Source organism: Gavia stellata, chromosome 13 (genome assembly GCF_030936135.1).
Source record: "Gavia stellata isolate bGavSte3 chromosome 13, bGavSte3.hap2, whole genome shotgun sequence".
NCBI lineage: Eukaryota > Metazoa > Chordata > Aves > Gaviiformes > Gaviidae > Gavia > Gavia stellata.
In genome coordinates this window covers 24,083,963-24,097,708 of record NC_082606.1, presented here as the reverse complement: position 1 = coordinate 24,097,708, position 13,746 = coordinate 24,083,963, and the positions used below count along the sequence as shown (strand labels likewise).

General features: G+C 36.7%; 1 protein-coding gene across 1 annotated transcript in view; it reads right to left on the bottom strand.

Moving 5' to 3' along the window:
- Positions 1-13,746, bottom strand: part of SPG11 (SPG11 vesicle trafficking associated, spatacsin) — a 35,549-nt gene that overhangs the window by 20,265 nt on the left and 1,538 nt on the right. Inside the window, exons 3-18 of the mRNA XM_059823683.1 lie at positions 12,842-13,069; positions 11,843-12,041; positions 11,113-11,250; positions 9,979-10,442; positions 9,578-9,723; positions 8,373-8,505; positions 7,844-7,999; positions 6,370-6,548; positions 6,022-6,198; positions 5,473-5,544; positions 4,920-5,047; positions 4,073-4,251; positions 3,383-3,590; positions 2,660-2,863; positions 1,617-1,723; positions 694-839 (exon numbers count right to left, since the gene is read on the bottom strand). Coding sequence (XP_059679666.1) covers positions 694-839; positions 1,617-1,723; positions 2,660-2,863; positions 3,383-3,590; positions 4,073-4,251; positions 4,920-5,047; positions 5,473-5,544; positions 6,022-6,198; positions 6,370-6,548; positions 7,844-7,999; positions 8,373-8,505; positions 9,578-9,723; positions 9,979-10,442; positions 11,113-11,250; positions 11,843-12,041; positions 12,842-13,069 — 2,864 coding nt within the window. The remainder of the gene's footprint in view (positions 1-693; positions 840-1,616; positions 1,724-2,659; positions 2,864-3,382; positions 3,591-4,072; positions 4,252-4,919; positions 5,048-5,472; positions 5,545-6,021; positions 6,199-6,369; positions 6,549-7,843; positions 8,000-8,372; positions 8,506-9,577; positions 9,724-9,978; positions 10,443-11,112; positions 11,251-11,842; positions 12,042-12,841; positions 13,070-13,746) is intronic.

Genomic DNA, 13,746 nt, shown 5'->3' with positions numbered 1-13,746 from the left:
AAAACTACCTCATGGGAATTTGACATACGGTGACAACACCGAAAGTATCATTTTTTCCTGTAAAATCCTTTTAAGTTATATCAGACATATCTTCAACAGCACCTGATGTTTTAGGTTACTGTGCTATGCATCAAAAAGCTATCTGTATTAATAAATTCTGTTCCAACATGTGTTTCACCAAGCACTGTTCTTTTAAAAGTATAATTGTTTATAATGTGCTTGTTGATTTCTATAGCACAATGCAACTGGTTAACACAATCTAACCATTAAGCTGAAGTTTTTGATATGTGTCCACATTTACAGCCTTTAAAAATAAAATATGGAAGCTGAGTAACACCTGTACAGATCCAAGCAGAAGAGCAGTCCAGTTACCCATTGCTTCATTTACTTAACTACAAATGACTACAAAAGGGAACAGTTGTCTAACAAATACAGGCACACCATTTGAAAAGTTTACTGAAAATATTTTTCCAAACTAAAAGTATTTGAGGAACGCAAGTGCCTATAAACACTCTCAGCTGTAACTGTTATGAAGGAGTTAAATACTCCAACTCACAGCCACTGTGCCTTGCTATTTCTAAACCATGTAACCTGGAACCGCTCTACTCTTTTTTATTAACATATTCCTTTGAGTTTTCAACACCATCTGAGAATTTCTCCAAAAGCTTATCAATAATTTGTTGCACACAGTACCTGATCAATACCTCCGGGTGCATACATTGTAGTAGCAAGTGCTAATAGTGTACGTCCTTCCAGTAGCATGCTACTCACACTGGCTTGATTACTAGGAATCAAGATCTGAGCATTTGCTAGGCTAGCCTGAAAAATCATCTTTGGATCTTAAAAGAAAAAAAGTGAGATTTAATTTCATGCAAAACACCAGTATTAAATCATTAAATCATGCATTAAAACTGTTCTACGACTATGAAAAATGCTAAATTTTCAATAGTGATTTTTCTCAATATACTTCTAAATACAGATAAGCTGTTCTAAATCTTACCAATCTTTCCCTGATCTCAAATCACAGTTTTACCTACACAGATTGATTTGGATTGAGTCCCACAGTTTAGCATTGCATTGATTCAATTCTTTATCCTATACTGATCATGCTTTCTGGAAAAGCTTCACGTGGGCTTATTTTTATCATTTGTTAACCTGTGACTCTACAAAAGATGAAATGTTTTAAAAAAAAGTGAATGAGTTAAGGGCACAAATTCTAATGATTTTCAATGACAATAACAAAAAAAAAAGCAAACACATAATCCAAGGGGCAGAGAAGTCAAAATGCACCACAAGAACTAGAGGAAGCTTTAATTTTAATAGTATATGCATTTTCTTATGAATTCTCCTTCTGTTCATACTGTTGGGAATATAATCAAATTGGAGGTAATGATGATCATACACAAAATAATTCTCACATATCTACAGCCACCAAATCCAGATTAAGTAGGAATTATAATCTACATTTTAGAGATGAGGAACTGATGCACATGTAAATGATTTGCCATGGTCAAAATAAGGTTTGCAGCAGAGCAGAGAATTAAACCCAGCTGTGCCAAACACTCAGCTAGCAGCGTAAACATCGGACCACCTCTTGAGCGAGGCCAGACTCCTACCTCGTGGATTACTGGCAACCCCTCGACACTGCACAAGGAATTCAAACCAGGGATGCGCTTCATGCAATTCCTTGTTATCCAAAATAGGGCAATTTGAAGGAGTTAAACTGGAAATAACATGAGTAGCAGCACAGTGAAAATACAGTATTTGTAACCCTGCTCTGCCCCAATATAACACTGCATTAAAAATAAAGAGCACCTGACTTGGTGTTACAGTGACTTATTTCACCCATTCTTACAAAGAGTCAAATCACATCACCCTTCTCTACAAGGTGTACAGATTTAGCTGGTAAGACACCTCTGACAGTTCCCTTCTTTAAGATTATGTTTCTGTGCTTGCTTGTTTCCGTAAATCAAAGTAATAGTTTGCAGACCTGACAACCCCAAACACTTTCCAAAGAAGGGACTTGACTCACAAATACCACTCTGCATAGTCTAAATATTTTATGCAAATGAAAACTGATTATACAAACAAACAAAAAAAACCTAAGAAAGATTTGTTGGCTTTTTTCTGCTCCACTTTTACCTTCTTAATAATTACACTGTTGGATCGGAGTTACAGCTAAGAAATTTTAATTGCAAAGTATTCATTAATTGGAAAGTATTCATATAGTTCCAATACCTAATATTGCTTTCTTCTTCAAATCCCAACTAATCCTAATTTAGATGGAAACCAGCAATTTCTTTATTTGTAAATGTACCAAGAATGAACTCATACTTGTGCTCAAGTGAGTTTCTGAAGAACTAGTTGTCTTGCCTCATTTAAGATTGTATTGCTTAAAACATTATACTAATTACAACTGTAATTGTTTCCTCTGATGACTGACACACAAATTAGTATTGACAACCTGAACAAAGCTTCAAAATACAGCATGAAATCTAACTCACTGCCCCACAGTTTTTCATTAAATGACACTGCTGTGACCCAAGTAGTCTTTCCCGCCACACAGGAAAGGTCAAGGAAAACTCTTACAGCCAACCATTAAAATTGTGTTTCATTATTTAAATCTGCATGAGATTTGAGGGATGAAAAGCATTCATACCTGTAATAGTCTAAGTAAGTGTATAACAGGTACTGCAAATTATGTTCTAAACAGTGAAGGACAAAACGAGCATGGAAGTCCAAACCACTTGCAGCATTGTATTTTGGAACAGGGTGAGGATTTTGCAGTACTCCCCCAAGGTAAGACAGTCTTTGGAGAAGAAGTTCAAAATCTTCCAACTCAGAACAGACAAAAATTCCATTTCTATCAGAAAACAGAAAAAGCATACACACTGATTAGACGGTTATCTCTTTAAGAAGTTTTAAAGAGTGTTTTCAGTTCAAAATTACAAAGCAGTCCTTTCCTTCTGGTGGATTACTTCACTACTGAGGCAAACACAACATGCCAAATATATTTGATAGTGCTCAAACATCGTAGTTACTACAGCTCACTGCAGAGAATGAGGCGTGAGGAGTGAAATGCAATGTGTTTTCTCCCTTGCATTAAAATCAGCATCAGGAATATAATCATCATAAAAGATCAAACAGCTGATAAAGGATTTCTGTTGCTCTCCTGTTTCTTACTGTTTTCAGATAACAGAAAGTGCAGGTACAAGACTAAAACTAAATTTATTAACGGATTTGTGCTGTTTCAAAAAAGGGCACTAAATACAATATAAAAATTAATACATATCAAAGATTTTATTAATGTGTACTTCTGTAACTATCTGATTTTGGCTACGCATAAGATGGAAAGTTAGTATAATGCATTAAGGGCACATACCTAGCCAGCTTGTTTAATATATCGTTTCTCATATAGCTACTACATAACGTGTTCCGGTCAATAATATCTGGAGTAAGAGGGGGCCAGTTAGCTTGACCACACAAAGTCTGCTTGGGCTCAGATTCTTCAATCCATGAACAAATATTAAGCCAATCATGCTGGGCTGTCAAGTGCATCCAAAGAACCTCAGGATTACATGTCTTGAGTTCTGTGTTTCAAAAAGGCAAACTGATGAAACCAACACAAACACTACTTAGGGAAATACTGACATTTCTTTATACATGTACATATTTTTAATGAACGGTTGCAAATATGATGCTGAGTTTAAGTATGCTGTTACAGCTTGTTAGAGCTTTACGTAGGAAAAGCTAAATATAATACTACAGAGTGTAATATGCTTTACAGAATGTAGCAGAGCATGGTATTTGCAACATGTGGCCATGCATTAGACAAGTCCCTTTCAGCTAGTTCCAAATTTTCTTCTAAGGAAAACCACTGATCCCTGCCAGAACGCAACAGGATGAAAACACATCGTTCGCGCTTTTTCACTAACAAAAAATAAGTAACCTACTGTGATAGCACACAACTTTAGTTATATCAATGCCACTCCTACACAACTGCAATATACTACATCAAAGACAGATTTTTAGTTCACAATTTCTTTTAAGGCCTTAGTAGCAGAATACTTGCCATGGCGTGGTTTTCTGGGGAGAAGAATCATTTCCTGAATAAGCTCATCCCACCACTGAGCCCAGTTAAACATCACTCTGACTCTCCTGTTGTGAACGCGATGTCTATCACAATTCAACAATGAGTCTAGAACAGCTGTATGTCTGGAAAAGTCTTGTTCCTTTCTCCAGTTCCTGAAACTGCAATAAAATATTGCATTAGGATGTTTTCTAGTACTCTTAAAAAACAGTCCACAATCTAACAAATAGAAGATGATGAAAGGGTCAACAAATTTTGCTAGTCCATTTTGAAGAGTGTTCTGGAAGTGGTAGAGGGACCTATTTCAGCTAAAAGTTTGAGAGTGCATATGACAGCAATGAGCAAAGAATTACCTGATTTTTTCGAAAACTGACATAGCAAATGATAAGTATCGTAGCATTTTTACAATTATTTAACTGTAAAATGATTTTTCTAGGTTACTTTAGTTTGCTATATTATAGATATCACAGAGCAAACATTCCATCTGAACATGTTTCATTTGGTTAGTAATTTTAATAAGATCATTTGTTACTAAAAATACTTCATTTATGGTGACAATGACATGAACAGAAGACCTGTTACACTGATGAGATGATAGTACGTCATGACTTAGTCTGGAAAGAACAGACAGCAATTGTTACATTAATGAGAAAAGTAACAAGTTCCCACACTGACCCTTATTTCTGCAAATGAAGACCAGTGTGAAATTAATAAAATTACAGAAGACTGTATTTGTTAGTGCAGTAAATCATACAGAATGTAGAAGTCAGCATATTTTAAATCCTATTAACGTTATTAATTAATAATTAAAACTGATGACCCACATTACCTGGAAAGAGATTGAATCTCTTTATTTTCTTGGAAGGATTCCGAGTAAAAGCTTTCAACCTGATGCACAAAGTCTATCATTTTCTTCTCTTTTTCAGAAAAATAATTTTCTTCTTGTAAAACTTTCACCTTTAATTCAAATTAAAGTATTACCTCCAATTACAATTTTTATCTGCTTATATTATATTAAAGTTGTAAATGATCCTGCAAGTGTAAAGAGTTAACCAACTGTAGGGAAAAATGCTGCAAGCACTAAGGTCAATACACTTAAATTACAAGAGGGCCAGGACTTCATCCTTTGTGCAAGCAGATGAGAACTAGATCAGAGCCAGAACAAAGAAATGACATTTTAACCAATTTTTACTATAACTGCAAATACAAAAGAACATAGGCATGTCAATGACATGTTTCAGCAACTACATTGTAAGGATGCAGGGACAAAACCTGTTTGTCTGAAAGTGTGTTCAATACAATGCCTTCTCTCAGCATAAATACACATCAGACTTCAGACCTGAGAACATCAGCTAGACAAAAAAAGCCTTTTCTGCACTTACCAACAAATCTCGTACGTGTTTATCAACTGTGTAGAAACATATCTTACGCAATTCCTCCTTCACATCAAAGCCCTGACAAAAAATAAGATACTCCTTGAATGTAAACTGTACAAATGCAGCTGTACGTTGACAGAATAAATTCGCCTGCTTTCTTTCTTTCCAAAGCTCACAACCTTTTACAAGCATGCTTGTGATACTCACTTCACTAAAGATGTCATAATAATGCAGTGATCTGCGTGATGTCTCCAGGACATCTGGGTATAAAATGTGTACCCTTTAATACCTGAGTTGCCAGAATCTCCTTTACACTTTGCTGATCATGACATCAGTCAATACACATTCATAAATAGGCTCCCTCAGCATTTTGAAGGCATTAGAGATCAAAGCAGTTCTTTAAAGCAAGTTAATTATCACTGTAATATATGTACGTGGTAGAATCAATACATCCATAAGACACCTAAATGCTCCCCATACTCTTAGCATTCATGTATTTCGTTAGTCATAAAGAAGTGTTAAGAACTATCAGCATGCTTACTGAACACCTCTCACCATGTTTCTTAGAAGTTCTGAGGCTTCTCTGGTATTGCCCTTCAGAAGACGGTCATAGACTAGATTCAAACCTCTCTGAATAAATTCTTGAAGACTTTGAGCAGGATGCTGATGCATTCGGAAGAAGGTCTGGGCCTCTGGCATTTTGTTGCTTAAGATGGCCTCAGCAATGACTTCCTAAAAGGGGGAAAAAAAAAAAGGAACAAACTGATCTCATTAATCTTCAGTGTTACTACCTTTATAATCCCTATATTGATTTTCCCCCCGATAGTTTAAGACATTTCCATATTAATAATTTCCTTAAATATATTTAACAAGAATACCAAAAAATGGATTACTCATTTTTACCTCTGGTGCTAGTTTTTCCCACATGTGGCTTTCTTCTAAAGCAGGTAGGTCTTCATTAAGATCACTTCCTGTGTCTACCGTATTTATTTGTGGTCGAGGATATTTTCTCAGAAATTTTCTAAGTTTAATAATGTAATCAGTTAAAATATCTGCACCTTTCTGCAGGAATTCATCAGGTTCTGTCAAGAGCATCCAAGATTATCATTAAGCAGAAATGAACAATACAGCATTTTTAATGCTTAGCAATGCATTCTCCTGACTGATAAACAGAACACACCTCAGAGGAAAGAGCACATCAGCTCCGTATTGCAATCTGACCTCTAGAGGTACTGATACTGTCCACCACTACCAGCATACTGTCAGGATACAGTCACAATCCTACCAGTGCTCCAGAGAGGTCCCCCTGTCCTCACTGATGTGTTTTCCCCTTCAGGGACAAGTAAATGAGAACTGAAATTTTTTACTAATCCAACCAATTTTTAGTCAGACAAGTCCCATTTAAAATGCAGAGACTTTTAAACATAACATTCATGTACTAAGAAACAAAACCTACTAAAAATAATGTAGAAAAAAATTATTAACAGTTAATGGTCTGCACCTTTTACTGTCAGAAGAAATCAGTTCTGCTTTAACATGTATAGCCTGTCAGCCCGCAGACGAAAATGCACCACCGAGACAGCAATTCAGACCCAAGCAGCAGGACAGCACGCTGTGTGTGGGGACATGTCACCGCACTCTCCATAGTTTTCGCTAGCAAAACAGAATTGTCCTCTGGAATTCTGTCATTTTAATACTGTTACTCTATTCTTGTACCTTTTAGGCTGTAGTTCAAAGAGCAACATTTCAGGAACTGTGCCAGCATAAGCAGTCATGCATTCCCACATCCAGTCTGCACCCCCCATCAGACGCTGCTTCTTGCTTCTGTGCCACCCCTCGCGTTATACTGGGATGTGTGACTGTGTTGCCACACAGCAAATCAGACTGGGAAGTACTCCAGATAAAAAATAACCTGGTAGGCTATTTTTTCAGCTGTATCAGTTTCTTAAACTAGTCTACTCCATTCCACAGCCACATAAACATTTGTGCCAGAATATTTCAAGTGGCGGCATTGAGAAAAGAATGAGCAGCTGAGGGCTAAACTCAAGCCATTTAACTGCACTATGATCAAATATCCAGCAATAGCCTGAAAGTCCCATTCTGCCATTCTTACGCATCCCAGAATGATCCTGTTGACAGTGTCCTGTCTGATCTGAGAGCCTGATCATGGTTGTTTGGGCTAACACAGATACTGTATTCAGATTAATTTCCTCTTGTTTCCCCTTAAATACCATCTTTCATTTACTTAACTCTAGCAAGTTTTTTTTTTGTAATTCTAGGCAAATGTGGGCTTTAAGTTAAAAAAATTAGTTGTTCTTACTTACCTAAACAATGACACATTACATAACTACATATGATTCAAAATGAGTAATCTTACCCTCCGTGTGCACAAAAATTTCTTCAAGTTGCTTGCTAAGGAAAGCCAACGTGAGGTTTAGCAGCTGCTCAGAAAAGTGTTTACTGTGAGGCTCCATATCATTTTCTTTGATCGCTGAGCAAAGCAAGTTTAAAGCTGGCCTCAGCTCTTCCAAATCTGCAATATGTATATAAAAAGTTAAAACATCTGCATTCTACCGTATGATTGATCACGTACTTTTAAAATTTAAGTTAGAAGTCATAAAGGTATGCTACAAAAATCTTCTAAAACGTGTCAAACAACATATGTAACACGCTTTACCTTCACATCAAAATGCTTATAATACCTATGCCAATATCAGAACACAACAAAAAACCCCACACGTTATGCACCATTTCTCTCTTATTTTCCAGAAGTAGGGAAGTTGCAATATAGCGTCATCCAAACATACAAGAGCACAGGCAATTCAATCTGTTTTTACAAACACATAGCCATAAATAGAAAGGCAATTAAATTTAAACCTCCATGTAGCTGCAGGTATTTTACTTACTTTTCAGGTAAGACTGGGATGCACTATCAGTAGACTGTTCAGGTCCAGAGCAGGGTGCAGACAGACTGAAAAGACTTTCTTTGCTTTTTAAAAATAAGTCTACTGTGTCTAGTTGACGATTTTCCAAACCTGCCTACACAAACATGCAGTAGAACAATTACGCATGTATTCTAAAAATATATATTGTACACTTACTGCTAGTATTTTTACTTCATACTCAGTAACAAAGTACACATGCAGAAAAAAGAAGAAATTTAAACTATGTGCAACACCTGTAGCCTGAAGTAACAAGGTGACCTGTTCAGTACCTGCTATGCTCCTTTAAGAGGCTTTGCAGAAACCCTGCCCCGTATCTTCAGAGACAAAATGTTAATTCAGCAATTTATTACAGAGTTTGATTTGGGACATAAAGTAAGTACTGTGAGAATCAGGACTTTGAATAACCTTACAGCAACTGAAAATTGCTGTGACCCTCCCCCCCATCAATTCACTTTCCATCACACCCTTCAAATAAAACCAAAAGAACCCTACCAGATGTCTTCATCTAAGCTCCCTCCCTCCAAACACAAGTGAAAACATACACTGACTGTACTGAATGATGGTGTGGACAGACCGTGGCGGAGTCCCAGACTTCTGGAACAACAGTTTTTTTAAACAAGGATCTCTGTCACCTAAAAGTAGAACTAGAGCACTGGAAAACTGCAGAAACACAAGGAGATTTGTTTTGTGATCTGGTACATTAAAAATATTTTATCACCTATTGTTAAGGGATACCAAGCAACATTTGGTAGCTTTAAGTTCTCCTCCTGGCTTTACAAGAGTGGTATGGTAAAAACAAAAATCTAGTTCCAAGGATTTATTTTAATATTCGACATTTTGCAAGAGGACAAAAACTGCTGCAGAAACCAGCAAAAATGCTTTTGGGTCCAATTAAGAGGGATTTTTGAGCACTGCCTAGTTTAAAAACTTTTTTTTTTCTTTAATGTGCGTTAACTTTGTTGCTGTATTTCTTCTTTTGGGTTACTCATCTGGGTTACTCAGGTTTGTTATTGTTTATTTAATAACTAAACCACTACTTTTTGCCCCTGGGTTACCGAGGCATACTTTTAATTGTGTTTAGAAACACCATTAACATTGCTAAACTGCATGCATTACTTTAAAGAAGTATTTTTGTTACCTGTAAGACATGAAACTGATTTCTTTACCTCTAGTGCATGTATCGGAATTGAACATCGTTTCCATCCATTGAGATGACAAACAGAATCTACTACTCCAGCGCTGCCATACATCATCAATCTATTCAAAAACTCTTCTTGAGTTAAACCAAACAGAACTAAGGACAGACCATGCTCTAAATAAAAGAATCAAACCATAATTAAAAATATATAAGCAAGTTGCTACACAGCAACATTTCTATCTACTGCCTCTCTTCCAAAATAATGACGCAAAGCTGCAGTGGCTCCATTTGGATTTCACCTCAGCAAGAATGCATTAGAAATTAGCCAACAGCAGCCAAGCAGACAAGAAAGAAGAACACTGGAAAAAACAAAAACCAACCTTTTATCAGAAGGCTACATCAGAACAATTATATCAAAAAACGCCTCACCTGTCAGAAGTAGACATAATGGCACCTCTTCACTGCAATCCACATAAACACTATTTTTGCCGAAGTGGTAATACGTCACATCTTGCGACTCAAAATCCCAGAGAGCAAGAGTCAATCCTTTGTCATTTGTTAATACTACAAACAGGGCTTTAACTCCAGTTACCAATTTACACTCCAGTTTCACCACTTCTTGTGGTGCTTCTACAGGGATTTGTTTCCATTGCTGTCTTGCATTGCTGAGGTTTGTACCATCCCTTTGCAATGGTTTTGAAGGGGCCCACGTAACAGCCCGTGGAACAAAAGCCACCATCTTCTCAGAATTTTCATAGATTTCAGGATCATGATCTTCAAGATGGGTAAAAAACTGATACCAAGGTAAACTCAAGTCATTCACCAAATCTGGAGAACCCGGCCGTCTTCTCCTTACTGCATCACATAGTGAGGATAAGTGTGCCTTCCAGGACCTGGGTGAAGAATGAAGCTACCAATAATACCAGGTATTACACCAAGAACAATCCAGATGAATCAATTTTTAAAGTTTCCTCAGTCAAATAATATGCATTTTAAGCTTATAGATTCCATCCAGCACCTTGCATTATAACCTTAACATATCCTGTTTATTTCTATTTAAGTACTTTTTGCAGCCAAGTTGAATGATCATAGCTGGATTAGCTGACAAAGTCCATGAAGCTGAGCATTTTTAGTGGAAAATTTTCTTTTTCTCAGAGAAAATGCCCCAATATATTTTATTAGTATTAATACCTCTACTACTAAGGGTCACAACACGGTTAAAATGTTTTACATGAAGACAGTATTTTGAAGTCCACGTGTGCTCATCTGTGCTATACATGCAACAAACGGTAAAGTACTTGGAATACAAAAATCTGTCAATGCTGGTTCAAACTAAAGGTAACAGCCTAAACAGTAACTACTCTTTGGAAGCTGTTCGATGACAGATGTAAAGTTGTCTTAGCCCACTTCCTAACGTCATCCTAACATTCAAAAGACTTAAAGCAGAATGAGGTCATTTTACTTGCCACAACTACAATTAAAAAAAAAATTCAGTAGTTTATTAATCAATGATCTAAAGGAAGCAAAACCCAGCCTGTTTTAGGAAGTATTTTCATTATGTACCTGTCTGTGCGGAAAGGCAATGACAAAAGCTCCATGCTATAGTCAGAACTAGCAAGGTCATCCTCATCAAGTCCTTCAGGAGGCTTCACTGGAAGATTTTCAGAATCTCTCTTACAGAGCAAATGCCCAGGGAACTCTCTGTAAAGAAATAAATATTAAATTTCATCTCCCTCAGTTATTTTAAGACTTTTTTTTTCCCTTCATGTTTAACTCCTCCAGGAATGAAAGTTGAGAAAATGGGAGCTATGAGAGAAGCAGTTTTCTCTCAGATTAGTAACATCCACAAAAATATATACAGGTAAGCCGTGAAAACCTGATGCTATTTCCTCTGAGGTGGACAACACACCTCTAAATTACAACCTAGACCTAATTTATCAAGCAAAATCAGTAACGCTGTATCAAAATAGTTTAACAATCCTGTACTCTACAGTATTTCAAAAACATGCAACCAACCACCACTGGCACTACTTGACAGCACATACCCTAACCTTCCTAGGAAAAAGATAAAGTCCAATACAAAGTTTTTCTATTTGTTAAAGTGACAGAGCATAAATTGGAGCAAATATTAATGGGCAATCTTTAAACAAATATGAAATTTCTGCTCTACCACAGAGCCAGAACTCAAAATAAAAAGCTGACAGCATCTCAACTATTGTAGGACCAAGATTAGGCACTTTTTAATGTTAGTTGTACTCAAAGCTTCCATTTAGGAATTCTGCTGCAAACGTACCTGAAGTATGTGTTTAGATCCACAGAGATGGCATAGTTGGAAGAACTGATAATCACAGCAACAGAGAGATCATGCGACACTTTCACCGCAGTGAGTGGCGATGCGATGGCTGGACTCCTGTTCTCATCTGGCACGTCTCCCTGGCAGAGTGCTATGCTGACGTTTGCTAGATTTGCACCATCAAAAGAGTCAAATACATCTTTAAACAGCGTCAAAGAAAACACCAGGCCTCAGACTGCCCAACAAACAAGAAATTACATAGAAGGGGAAGATGGTGAATTTCTGTTAACTTTGTGGTCCAAGCCAATCTCTGCACAACCAAAAATTTAGAATTGTTTTACAAAAGCATTCTAAGCTCAGCTAGATCAGAAGTGAATTGTGCTAGGTGCTGTACAAACACGCAACTTGTGCCATCTCAAAAGAGTTACCTTAAACTTAGAAGTGAACTGGGACAAATATATATTGACAGTTATATAATTAGGAAGAAAAAGGAACCTGACTTTATTCCGTTTTTTTTACATACGCGTCAGAAAAAAATTGACACAGAATATGTTAAAGTTGAGCACCTTGTGAAACAATCTGACAGGTCTGAGCTCCTGTTCATTAGAACACAGAAGACAGCTACCTGGTTTCCAAGCTGTGATTCCCCGCCTATCTGTAGATAATTTCTAAAGGAACTAATTAAGAAAAGAAAGGCTAGTAACAGCAGGCTTAAGCCTGTTATACACAGATCCATATATCAAAAACGCTGAAAACCATTACTCCAATGTGAAACAGATTTCCAGGGGTATGTTGAGAAACTACATTTGATACATCACTATGGCATTTTTTACTACATTAAGTAGCACTTTCCCACACAACCCCTTTACTGAAAGCATCTTCAAAACAGACGCTTGAATTTCTTTCCAGAAATTTCTGCTTAACCCTGACAGAGAAGAAAAACGACTTTGTTCTTCCAGATCATTTACACTGAGAGCTAGTCTCCATTGCAAAGGATACAAATCCAGCCAGAACTATCTAACAGAAACAGGATCCCCCTGCAGAAGTTTGTGTCTGTTATTCTTTCCAAAACTTGTGGAGGCAAATCAAGGGTAAAACAGTCACATGTGTCTAAGGGTGAGTCTTTTCCAGGAAAGGTAAGATGCACAACAATAAACTTATTGAGCAGAAGTATGCATTTGTTGTTTTCAAAAGACAGTATCCTCAAAGAGAAAATTGAAGACAGACCTGTAAATTTAAAGGTATTTTAGGATTATAGCAATCTGATACTTTTGATTTGTAAAGATATCACAAGAAAATTACAGCTTGAATTCATTGCCTCTGCTACCATCTTAATAAAAGTTGGGATTCGGGAGGCGGGGCTTGGTTTGTTTTAAATCTCGCTTTCTATGTCAGGAGCACTAATTTTAGAAGTTTCCTAAAACAGTGCAGGCTTTTTAAGTGGACAGTACTAGGAAGAACACAAAAAATCATCACAAAACAATATTTCAGTCAGCACTGAAAATAAAAACTACAATCTTTGGAAATAAAAATACTTTAGCAAGGGAGACTGTTTAAGAACATGTAAAACATCAAAGGTTTAGGTCCTGCAAAGACTGTGCATTCTAACTGTATGCTATTTTTGCTAAGCATAGAACATACGGTTAAACACACTATTAGTCCTTGCAGGATTAGTGAGGAGCCGTACCTCTGTTTTCCTCCCATCAGTTCCAATATTAAAGGGAAAATTTGAGATAGCAGGGTTGCAGGAATATGTTTTATTAAAGTTTATTTTTAACTTTGTATCATCCAAACACCCTACCCTACAACAGTTTAATTCCCTCTAACAATGTCATCTTTGAATACAGAAATGTCTCTATTATTTTTCAAGTTTATTAATACTGCTACTGATCACCTTAAATCAG